The sequence below is a fragment of the Nematolebias whitei genome, chromosome 6, assembly GCF_014905685.2.
Source record: "Nematolebias whitei isolate Nwh7 chromosome 6, NemWhi1, whole genome shotgun sequence".
NCBI lineage: Eukaryota > Metazoa > Chordata > Actinopteri > Cyprinodontiformes > Rivulidae > Nematolebias > Nematolebias whitei.
Window position 1 is genome coordinate 11,675,302 of NC_056503.1, and position 12,885 is coordinate 11,688,186.

Sequence of the window (12,885 nt, forward strand, 5' to 3'; positions counted from 1 at the left end):
GCTCCACTTTGCCAAGACAAAACAACTAATTAACACACGTGGTTCTATAACATTAGACATTAGTAAGTGAAAAACATCCATGACCTTTACATCCCCCAACAATAGTATTGCAATGGTTTATTATCTGGGTGTCCAAATATTTCTTTAAAACGTCTTCAGTTGACCCAAAATGCTGCTGCCAGAGTCTTAACTGGTGTTAGTGGGAGAGATCATCTTTCTCCAGTTTTAGCTTCTCTCCATTGGCTCCCTGTCAAATCCAGAATATAATTCAAAATCTTACTTCTAACCTACGAAGCCCTCAACAACCTAGCTCCATCTTATATTACAGATCTTATTGTTCCATATTTTCCTAACAGAACACTTTGCTCTCAGACTGCAGGTTTACTTGTTGTTCCTAGAGTTTCCAAAAGCAGAATGGGAGGAAGATCTTTCAGTTATCAGGCTCCTCTCTTGTGGAACCAACTTCCAGTTTCTGTCTGTGAGGCTGACACATTGTCCAGTTTTTAAGACTGGGATTGAGACTTTCCTTTGTGATAAATCCTAGTTAGCTTGGTTTCCTGACCTATTCCTCATCCTTTATAACCTTAGACTACTGGAGGACAAACTGACCTGATTTCATCAAATTAACATTTACAAATACATACAAATGAATAGTTTGTATTTATAATTATTCTTTCTTAACATTACTATTATTTTTTTGTCTTTCCTCCTAGAGAATAACCTGATGGCCTCCGTCCTGGACCTGCCGTTGTGTGTTCATTTCTCTTTCCTGTCCTCTCGGGGCACGGCAGGTCAGAGAGGATGGCAGCTTGTCCTGAGCCTGGTTCTGCTGGAGGTTTCTTCCTCATAAGGGAGTTTTTCCTTTCCACTGTTGCCTCTGTGCTCACTTAGGATGAGAGACTGTGATGAAGTGAAAGCTCGAAGCAATCTGATGGCTCCTCAGATAAGATTTTTATATACCGTGTATGAATGTTTCTGTACAGCGTCATGAGACGACTTCTGTTGTGACTTGGTACTATAGAAATGAACTGAACTGAATAAGGGTGTGTCAATACTTTATACATTGGCAATTTAAGAAAGCAAAATTGTAGCAGCTATTTGAAAGTTTTTGAGCATTTTGATTTTTTTATTTTAAGCATAAAAGGAAATTGTCACTGAAACGCTTATTATAGGAGGGGTAGCAGCCCAGACACAGAGTGATCGTCTCTCCCTACATGCCAATTACTCCCTGTGGACGACACATTCCTGCAGGATGTTTTGTGTGTGAGAAATGTTTTTTCACATCTATGCTCTTCTCTCAGGCTGCATGCCCTCCCAGCGTCCAGCTCAGACCCCCTCGTGGAGCAGAATTCCAAAGAAATTCCTCTGTCATGTCGTTTTACAAGGTGGACAAGCGTTATTGTTGTTGCAGAATTCCCACCCAGGAGCTAGCGTCACACACACATCCATCCACCCATCCGTCAGGAGTGTCAGTCCAACTCAAACCGAACAACAAAAAACAGAGGAATTTCCTTTCTGTTGCGATGCTTTTATTTACATGCAGGAGGTTGTGGACATGGTGACTACAGCTGGCGCCTCGTCAACGTGCGCTTTAAAACATTTGATGCTTCATGCCGAACACTGGTTTCTTTACGAGTCTAAATTTCTAACGGTACACTGTGAACAGCTGCACGCAGCGTCTAAAGCATCTCTACGTTATCTTTTATTTAAGCGATAAACAATTTTCCAGGAAGTTACGGATTATAATTCAAAGGATCTGCTCTGGTTCTTTAATTAGAAGGTTTCTCTTTATTCCTGCACTCTGAAGTGAACCGTAACAAGCGTGTTAAGTGTTTATCTGCTGGTGGGAGTCCACACACAAGTGATATGTGTTATCACAGAAACAGTAAGTGTCTTTTCTGTCATAAATAATGCAAACATTCACATTTTAAAAGATGGAAGCTTAACAAGGTCTGGAACAGCTATTTACACTTCTACAGTCATCTTTAATATACATGAGTTATATTCAATACATATTCAATCATTTGAATATGTGTTGTTATATTGTTTTTCTACATTATTGAAGTAAAACACATCACAGTGTCCACACCGGCACAGAGCTGAAGAATAATACGATAACTTCACTGAACAGATGAATCCTGGTGAAGAAGCTGAAGCTGGACCGTGTTCAAATAAAACTGAGCACACACTGAATGAAACTTATTGAAAATTTGTTTTGCGCACATTTTATTGATCAGCCAGCTTAACTTTTAGAACTCGTGAGGAGGAAAATGGTGTCTCAGAGGTCTATCGTCGTGTCGCTTGGTGCAGATGTTTAGCTGGATGTCAGTGTTCAGGATTGAGCGGTGGACGAATGTCCAGGGTTCTTGATGAACTGTCCGCTCCCACCACCTCGAGGCGCAGACTGGGGGCGCCGCGCTCTTCCTGGCCTTCTGACTGGACGGAGAGGCGCAGCGTGCAGCCTTTGGGCAGCAGCTCCTGCTCGTACGCTGCAGCCAGCTGGTTGACGACCCGCCGCTCCACCTGAGAGATCAGAGATGAGGTTAGTAACGACGAGGTAATCCCAACCGTGTTAGAAACTGACTTTAGATACGTAAAATTTGATATTTGGACATTTTAGCTTTTAGAAACAATATTATGGCTTTAAATATCTGATTAATGTTGCTTCCATGTGCTCTTCTGAAGCAAAGGTGCTTGGTCTTGAAGTTAAAACACAGATGTTGGGCAGTGTTTTAAAAATCATGTTTGCCTCTTAAAAAGCTCATCATTCCATCTAATGCCTTGAAAAAACGTTTTCAGCTCGATACATGACTGGGCATGAACAGAATGATATGAATTCACTTTGAATTCTTTCTAATAACCAGTTACTTTCTTAAAACTCAGAAGATGTGCCTAACTCTTCAGACGTCGCATGGGGCTGCAGACAAAAGTGTAAATGAAAACAATCACTGAATTTATTCATGTTTGAGCCGCTGACTTGTTTTGAGATGAAAATATCCAGAAATAATTCCCTCTGCTGAATAAAAAACACTAACATCCATCCAAAAAGAAACTGTCCACATGACATGACTGAACCTTTTTGTGATACATTTACCTGGATGATTGAGCGTACTTACTCTTGTGACTAACATCCATTAACTTCTGATTTCCATTTTGAGCTGAAAAACAAACTAGCCAGAGGGTCGGATGATTTGCCTTGATCACTTCCTGTTCTGGTGGCAGCGATGGACACTAGATATTCAGGTGATCGTGGTGGGTTTTTATTTATCTTTTTGAGTAGGCGGGTATTTGCAGAGCGCTGCTCCAAAATGAAATTCTAAAAGCACAATTACTGTCAAAACTGAACTATCGTATTTTCTGGTGTACAAGTCGCAGTTTTTTTTGCATAGATTTGTCAGTCCTGCGACTTAAACGCGACTTGTATAAAAAAAAATTCCATATTCATAACTTTTGACTGACACTTTAAATTTCTAAGAAATGCAACAGCAAGTGCTCCCATGCACGCTCACTTCACTCAGCTGGTGCAGGTGGAGGAACGCTGGAGAGCTAGCAGCTCCAGCCACGATGGATGGACAGACGGATGGATGGATGGATGGATGATAGATGGATGGATGGGTGGTGGATGGATAGATGAATGATATATGGATGATAGATGAATGGATAGATGAATGATAGATGGATGGATGGATGGATCTATGGATAGATGGATGGCCACGCCGCCGAGGTGAAATGAAGCAGTTTTAACCATCATCCATCCTCTTCTGCTTGTTCTGAAGTCTGGTTGTGGGTGCAGCAGCTTGAGCAGGAGGCCCGGACATCTCTTTCCACATCCGCTTCTTCTGGGAGGATTCCAAGGTGATCCCAGGCCAACCGAGAGACATAGTCTCTCCATCGTGTCCTGGGTCTTCCCCAGGGTCTCCTCTCAGTTGGACATGCCCGAAGCACCTCCCTAGGGAGGCGCCCAGGGGGCATCCTTACCAGATGGTTTTAACCATTTTATAAACACATAATAAGCGTGATGGTTCAGCGGTGACGTATAATTTCAGGTCTCTCTTGTAAAAGAGTCCTCGTGGCTCAATGGGACTAACCTGTTTAAATAAAGGTTGAATGAAAAAAATTAATTAAATAAATACGACTTATACGCCGAAGCAACTTCTTTATGTTTTTTTCCTCTTCATGATGCTTTTTTTGACTGACGTGGCTTATACTCCAGAAAATACTATGAAAGTGCAGAAACTGCACACAAAGTGCAGTGGATGTTTTCTACTGTCCTGAACCAGCAAGTGGCCACTCAAGGTTCAGCTCTGCAGGACTGAAATCCACTGGTGAAAGCTCAGCAATTATTTCTATAAAACCTGTAATCCCCTACAGTCTGTACTGAAGATGAATATATATTTTTTTCCAGCTGCAGTTTTTAGTTTGGTCCCTGAAAATAAAAATGTAAATGTATGCATGTGCCAGGGTGCGGCAGGAGCTGCTGCCCATGTAGAGCCGGTGGCTTTGTTTTAGCTGATGCATCAGAGTAAACAAAACAAACAGGTGTTCCCACCAGCTGTGTGTTACAGTCACCCATTACCTCATGCTTGATGGAACGAGCACCATAGTGCAGGTTGTATCCGCCTGCCAACAGGTCCAGGACTGGGCGATCCCACTGAAGAGTGATGTCATGGCGCTGCTTAGCCTGATGAGACAGAGACGTGGGGACGTTAAAGGACGAGAGGCATCACAAACAGCCCAGATCAGTTAAAGGAGTGATGGAGTAAAAGAGACAAATGAATCAGCGGAGGGGAGATACTGTCAGCCGGCATGTCTGCCAGCGCTAATCAACAGGCCCTTAATGCGTTTTAATCAAACTCTGGTCAATATCAGTGATCAGAGCAGCTCATTTACCCACTGATGGTAACGCTTCATTCAATAAATAAGATGCTAGATTTATAGTGAGGTGATAATGGCTGCACTAAACATTTAATTCCCATAATATAAGTGAGTTACAAACAAATGGCTTGTGGGGATTAAGTGATAATGAGATTTCTGATGTTTGAGCTGCTGCTGGATACAGAGATGAATTATTGTGAGACACTTAAAAAATCAAACAATAAAGAGGACACATTTTCTAAACAAGTCAAGGAACAGGTCCCTGCCGGTCCCCTGCAGGGTCCACATCGTCAGGACACCAGGTGTAATATGAAATATTGATGCAGGCTCCACATGTTAAACAGTGTAATCATGTTAAACTGAGTAACACACAGTATTGATCTGTGTGTGTGTGTTTTCTGCAAAGCTCAGCAGCGGCTGCGGGATGAAGTGGAGAAGGCCAGCCTCACTGGGGGGACACCCAGACTGTAACGATGGACATCCAGAGACGAATCTGTCCTCTCAAATACACAAACGCACAAGAGCAGCACAGCTTTTTATTTTTTAAATCTACTGTTTTATTGTCAGAGTGTGACACAGCAGTGACAGTAGTCTTTTCTGAAGAGAGAATGAAGCAGGGTCAAAGGTCGTCCACTACAACATGATAACAGGCTCCTATTAAGTCAAAAGCAGAGCTAACAATTTAGAATAGAAGATTTTGGAGAACTAAAGTTTACTAATAACTAGATAAATTGCATTTCCCGTGAAAATGCAGTGTGAATGCTTATTGTTGAAGAACTTGCTGAAAAACAGCTGAAATTAGCTAAAAACATGCTGAAATAGAAGAACAAGTCCAAGCTAGCAGAAGAAAGCAGAAAGAACACATGTTTGCTGAATTAGGTTTAAATAAGCAGAAATGAGCACACAAATTAGGAAACTAGCAAAAAAAACCTGAAATTAGCACAAAAATATATATATATATATCTGAAAAGTAGCTGAAAAGGCAGAAAGAAGCTTAAACTGCCAGAAGAAAGTGGAAGGAGCTGAAATGAGCTATAAAAATTTGGAAAAAGATGAAAAAGCAAACATTATCACAAAAAGGGCTAAAAAGTAGCTGAAAATGCAAAAAACGCATAATAAGCTGAAATTAGCAGAAAGAAGTTAATTAGGCTGAAAAGAGCAGAAGGTACCACAAAACACTTGAATTTATCTGAAAACAGCTGAAATTAGCTAAAAAAAATGCTAAAACAGTAGCTGAAGAGGTAGAACAAGCTGAAGTCGGCAGAAGACAGAAAGAACACATTTGCTTAAAGAAGCAGAAAAGAGCACAAAAAAGTGAAAATTTGTTGAAAAATAACATAAAATTAGCAAAATACAGCTGAAAAATAGCTAAAAAGCAGAAAGAAGCTGAAATTACAAGGAAGGGGAGAGCAAGTTTTTGCTGAATTAGGCTGCAAAAGGTTGAAATGAGAGCAAAAAATGTGGAATTACTGTATCTGAAAAAGCTTTAATAGCTGAAATAGTAGAAAAAGCTGAATGTTACAGAAATAAGCTGAAAGGAGCCTAACAAGCTGAAACTAGCAGAAATATGTTAGAAGAAGCACAAAAATGTTGTAGTTAGCAGACAGAAGCTGAAAGAAGCACAAAACAGCTGAAATTAGCTGAAAAAAGTTTAAAATTGCACAAGGAAGCTGAAAGAAGCTGAAGCAGAACAAAATGTGAAAGGAGCGGTAAAAGGTTGTAAACACATCTAAAGATCTGAAGGAGGTAAAATGAGCTCAATTCATTTTCTATGTGAAAAAAATGTCAGAAAAGGCTAAATATTTCCAAAAGCTAAAGTTGTACCAATAACAATAGTCATAGCAGGATTGTGCTGAAAGAGCTGAATGTTTTATGATTTGTTGAAATAGGATGAAAACTGCGGGACGAGAATCGCGCTGAAAAACGTAGGTAAGAAAAATGGATCACAATAGAGAGAATGCTTCATAAAGATTCACACAACTCGACTGGAAGAGATTTGAACAGATAATGTGCTGCCAAACCTTTTTGGCCCAGAAGCTGAGCTCTTTGCTGACCAGCTGTAGCAGCTCCGAGTGACAAAACGGCAGGAAGTACACAATTTCATTGATCCGACCGAGAAACTCGTCCCTCCGGAAATGAGCCTGTGGATTAATCACAGAGTGAACGATGACACCTGATGCTTCTCGAGCCAAACATGCCTGTGGGTTCCTGCGGCTGCCGTACCTTCAGGATCGGTTGGATCACCGTTTCTTTGAACTGTCGGGAGATTTTGACGTCATCGCTTTTCTGCACGTCCTCTGGGGGAAAACAAACAAAAGGGTAAGACGTTATTTCCCCCTCCTGGTATGTGAGCAGATCAGTGCAGTGGACTCCGTGTTTCTCTCACCAAGGTTGTCGACCAGCTTTCTGCGGCTGATCTCTTCAGCTTCCTGCCGGAGCTGCAAAGCATGCTGGGCGATGTCTTCACTTGCCACATTTGATGTCATGATGAAAAGTGCATCTTTACATTCAATGGTTTTGCCTTTACCGTCTGTAAGACGCCCCTGTGAGGGAAACAGCAGCTTAGTAAAGGGACATGGTCTTCTGCTCGGTCAGACAATAAAGCGTGTCCACACCTCGTCAAACAGCTGCAGCATGATGGTCAGAACGTCAGGGTGAGCCTTATCCACTTCATCAAACAGCACTACAGCATTGGGACACGCCCTCAACAACTTGGTGAGCTGGCCGCCTTCCTCGTGTCCTACATATCCTGGAGGTGAGCCAATGAACTTCGCTACCTGAGACGAGGAGAGGATCCAGAGTTGGTCCAAATGATACCGTCAGGATGTAATGCAGCAGACAGATGTGTTTACACTCAAATAGGCTTTATATTCATTAAACTTTCACACCATTTCATGCTGTAATCCACCACCCGTACTGAGGTGTCAAATCTAAAGGGATAATTCACTCTGACTCTACAAACTGAGGCCGTTCAAACAGCTATCAACATAACCTTTTCACAAAACCCCACTTCAAAAGATCTGAACTATTGCTTTAATTTAAAGAACCGTCTCTAAAAGTGTTTCTAAAAGTGAGGTCTCCCTCTCCTGCGAAGGCTCACTTTCCTCGCAGTATTCGTGCGGCAAGAGAAAACAAACCATTTATCAGTTTTTTTTGTCGTTTTATATTTTATTTGTAGAGTCTCCAGAACCCCCCAAGCTGCTAACAAAGAACACAAACACTGAGCTGGAACGATTAGACATGGCTCTTTAGCACAGGATGATAACCAAGTCTGTCCAAACAGGTCTCACTTGTAAATGAGTGTTTGAGGCTCAATGCAATGTATCCGTTTAAATAAAGGTTGAATGAATGAATGAAAAAATAATCACTGATTAAACGTGTTCATCATGAAACCTTCACAACAAAGAGAAACAGCAACAAAACACAACATTTATCTTGACGTATGCATCATGTACGAGCTCGTAAAATGAATTAATCCAAAGCCGTACATTTACAGTAGTCCCTCGCTACTTCGTGGTTCGTTTATCGCAGACTCACTATCGCGGTTTTTCAAAATAAGATTGGACATGACACGCAATTGGCTGATTGATGGATGAGCTGCATGATCGGCATGGAATTTTTATTTAAAATAAATATAATAATATTTTAAATTATTTGGCACCTGCTGCACCTTTGTGTAGCCCGCACTGCAGGAGAAGCTTCCTGCTGCAGCTGATCAGCTGCTCTCCGCGCAGAGCGGAGAAGTGGGTGTGGCCAAGAGCGCTCTGCTACTTACTACTTGTACTACTATTCCTACTTCGTGGTTTTTCACTTCTCGCATGGCTTCAGGGTACGGATCCCCCGCGATAAACGAGGGACTACTGTACAGCCGACAAATCCAGCTGTTCTCGTCAGAAATAACTTCTGTAAAACAGCAGGCTTTGCTAATTATACGGTGACTTCAGTAGCACATTATGCATTTGGTTTAAAAACAAATGAAGCCTTTACCTCGTGTTTTTCCTGGAACTCGGACATGTCCATGCGGATGAAACCCTGCAAACGCACAACAGGTCACTACAACAGCAGAGCATGCTGCTGCATCTGGTGTAAAACAAAGAAGTCCTGTGTGTGCGCGGCATGTACGGCTCCGTGTCACTCACCTTTTTAACGTCTTTGTGCATGTACCGAGCCACTTGTTTGGCCAACTCTGTCTTTCCTGCGACATTGACCATAAAAACAAATGAATAAAACCAATATCATTTAGTTATTCATCACACAACAGGACCAACGTCCATGTAATGACTTTGCATCTAAAAACAATCTTTTCGGACTACATCAGCATGCAGGAAACTCAAGACTTCAGGAAAACAAGTGTACTCGTTTCAGACAAAAACACAATCTCCCCGCTCTGCTAAGTGCTGGCCTAAATCCCAGCGCCTCCTTCCCCGAAGCTTTCAATCACTTCTAGCTCTCCAGAAGCACACATCATGTTTGTCAGGAAAATATTCTGCATATAAATGCTCTTATATGATATTGATGTCTTGTGCTTGGTATAAATATGAGGGCTGCGTGCACGAGAGAGCCTGTGTGTGTGCTCCTGTGTCTTGTTGCTGTGTTTAATATTGATGTCTGATGGCTACCGTTTGTCGCTGAAGGGAACAGAGGATATGAACACTGCCTCTCCCTCATCTATCTCTCTGCCCTGTCATCTCACCATCTCTCTTCTTTAGCCATCCATCTGGCCCTTAATATCCCTCTTTCTTCCCTCTGCTGCTTGCTGGTGCCTTCACACGAACACACACGTCCACAAACAGATGGTTGAGAATATTGAAGTTTTCTCTAACCAACCCCAGTCAAGTTATGAACAATAATTAACACTTCTAGTAGGCATGTATATCCCCTGCAGCCTTGCAAGCCAAAGTTTTAAACAAAGAGCCAGACTGAATAAGACCCGTGTCAGTAGATGTGCTGCAGTGAGGTCCAGTCAGTCCTACGTGGATGTTATTAAATCAAACAGCAGGCTGTTGATTGTTTTTCCAACACTAAAATGTGTCGGTAAGCGTTTTCAGTGTTTAGACGTGCGATCAGCTGCTTCTCAGACAGCTGGTGCTCACACACAGCTCAGCGGGTGGCAGGAAACAAAAGGTACAAATGGACAGAGCGTGATGGCGTCAATATTAATCAATAAAAAATATCCTGTGTGCTGACATGCAGTTTTTGCAAATAGGCAAATAAAAACCCAACAAGGAGCCACCAAAAAGGAGGTCAAGACAAAATGACAAACTCTAATTGATGTCAACAACCACTTTCAGTTTATATGCTTACAATTCAAGCACCTGGTTGCCTCACCTGGACCTCCTTCGTGGTAACACGGTAACATCTGAAGCTTTAAACTCAAAGTTTGTCCCTGTTTAGTTGATCCGTTTCCTCTCGTTGGAAAAGTCAACAACGGACGAGCGTTTGTTGTAATCAAAGGAGCAAAAAGGCCAAGATTGGAGGCAGCTATGAGTTTATTTTAATTTTTTCACCTTGAAGTTCAAAAATGTGTACTTTTTGATTTCAAGTTTCACTCAGTCCAGCACCAGGGAGACCTGCGGTCCACATTCATGTGAGCCAACTTGTTAAATAGTTTGTTCATCGATTATAATAAACAAACCAGTTCGAAAAAAGATACAAAAATTCCTTTTTGAGTTTCTTTCTGGCTACAAAGTACAAAATGACACCTTGGAGAAATACTTTTATTGATTTTTAGATCACCGTATTTTTTGCTGTAAAAATCATGGGTTTTTTTGCATTTGCATGCTCTGCGACTTATACGCTGAAGCGACATATTTATGAATGTTTCCCATATTTATAAACCTATTTTTGACTGAGATATGACCGTTTTCATTCATTCTGACGGACAATACTGAACTCTACCATTTTCAGCTGCTAGATGGCACTTTAGTATGGCATGCCATTGTGTCATGTAATAGATAAATGTGGCTATTAATGACATAATCGGCTTGCCATAGTGTGCCATCGTCGTCTGCCTGGAGCAAACGTCAAATCAGCTTCATTTTGCTGCGCCGCCCCGGTGAAATGAAGCTGATTTAACCACTGAAGTGTATTTATTAAGTAAAAGTTCAACTAAGACGCACATTTACTATAATGTCGAGCAAACAAATAAATGTTTTTAGAAGATTATCTTGTTAAATTTCAAAGAAATGTACAGCGAGTTGCCCTATGTGCGTTCATGTTTCTGCGTATCAGCTTTTGAAATGCAGCTGATTTGACCGTCAAAGTGCATTTATTAAGGAAAAGTTAGACGGAGACACACCTTTACTATAATTTTGAGCAAACAAATAATTGTTTTTAAGTGTTAATCTTGTAAAATTTTTGTTAAAAGTCCTCCTGTGCACGCTCCCGCAGCCGCCGTTTGGCAGCCAATCGATTTTTGGCACAACACCAACCCACATTTCCAGGTTGTCAGCGGTGACACATAACAGATGCGACGTATACAGCGAAGTGACATATTTATTATTTATATATTTTTCCACTTTATTAGACATATACGGACTGATGTGACTTATAGGGTGGTGTGATGTTTATGGCAGAAAATATGGTTGTCTAAAACGTGCTTATATGTTACACTTTGCTGTTGAAGCCATGTGTTTTCAGCATCTTTGTAATCTGAACTGATTCACTTGTCAAGAGGTGGTGGTGGTGGTGTTGGTGGGGGTGGGGCACAGCAGCACCCCCACATGCATCAGAAACTTCAGAAAAAGAGCAAGTGCTCCGTTTAATTTGGCTGCTGTTAAAAAAAGCTCATGAAGTCCCCCTTCTTGCCATTTGCTTCATGAGATAAAACCTAAATTAAAGTGAGATGTGAGAGAGTTACCAATTCCTGATGAGCCAAGGAAGAGAAATACGAGAGGATGCTCTTCGTCGTACCAACCGTTCTCCTTCCTCCTGATGGCTGCAGAGAACAGACAGAAGAAAAGGGAAAACCCATTAAATCAGGTACTTGCATTTGTTGACTCTGCTTTTCCTGAGTTGAACTGGGCTGACCTGATCTTTGAAACTATTATAAAAGAGGGAACGAGCAGGGATGAGAAAAGGGTCAGAGACATTTGCTGGAAAGAAAAGAGGAAGAGGAGAAGAAAAAAACGCAGGAGAGTAAGATGAGAGACCTCCAGAAAGCTCCCCACGATGCCTCCCCCCTCCCCCTTTAGTCAGTGGGGCCATTAGCCAGCAGTAATTGTGTTAGCCTCTCTGGCGCAGCCATGGTGAAATCAGTTTAGCATAGATCGCAGCCTCGCACACACTCCTGCTTAAAAAGGAGTGCCCACCCTGCCATCACCACAGCAACCAAACACACATACAGAGAGACAAGATGATGATGTGGATCCGAGGGGACTAAAGAGAGTATTTGACCGTGGCTTCAGCCACTCATCGAAGAAGCAGAACAAACTTAAACAAATCTGAACCTACATAAAGTTGGGGTAAAAACCAGAGCCATAGATCAAGGTTTCATCACACGAGTTAGTGGCACCAGTGGTTCCATGACTGGTCCTGTTGGCTCTCCTCTCAGTCCTCCGTGCTGATGGGGTTCATCTGTAAAACCACCTGTGAGGGATTGTAAACTTCCTGCTATCCAGAAATTACAGCATTTATGTACATAATGTGGCTCGTTGGCCTTTTTATGTTGGATGACTCTAAAGTGGGGAAAGATTAGGACACGAACGTCGTCTCATTCATGCAAACTGGCTGAACATTAGATTAATGGAACCATAATTCATCTTATTAAATGAGCATAAACTGATGCTGTTTCAGTATGAGACCACATACATACATACAATAAGTTTAATTATAAGGTTCTGTGGTGCTTATGTAAAATGCCTTTATTTGATCTGATAAAAAACAATTTGTTGTGTTTTTGTTACTCATTATCTTTACCCGCTTCTTCCATTTTGGGTCACGGGGGTCGCCGGTGCCCATGTCCAGCAATCACTGTGCGAGGGGCGGGGGACACCCTGGACGGGTCTCCAG

General features: G+C 41.8%; 1 protein-coding gene across 1 annotated transcript in view; it reads right to left on the reverse strand.

Moving 5' to 3' along the window:
* Positions 1–2,221: 2,221 nt before the first annotated feature.
* clpb (caseinolytic mitochondrial matrix peptidase chaperone subunit B) overlaps positions 2,222–12,885 on the reverse strand; it is a 60,221-nt gene continuing 49,557 nt past the window's right edge. Inside the window, exons 8-16 of the mRNA XM_037678036.1 lie at positions 11,735–11,812; positions 9,015–9,070; positions 8,863–8,907; positions 7,491–7,652; positions 7,262–7,418; positions 7,099–7,172; positions 6,897–7,016; positions 4,577–4,681; positions 2,222–2,523 (exon numbers count right to left, since the gene is read on the reverse strand). Coding sequence (XP_037533964.1) covers positions 2,326–2,523; positions 4,577–4,681; positions 6,897–7,016; positions 7,099–7,172; positions 7,262–7,418; positions 7,491–7,652; positions 8,863–8,907; positions 9,015–9,070; positions 11,735–11,812 — 995 coding nt within the window. The 3' untranslated portion in view covers positions 2,222–2,325. The remainder of the gene's footprint in view (positions 2,524–4,576; positions 4,682–6,896; positions 7,017–7,098; positions 7,173–7,261; positions 7,419–7,490; positions 7,653–8,862; positions 8,908–9,014; positions 9,071–11,734; positions 11,813–12,885) is intronic.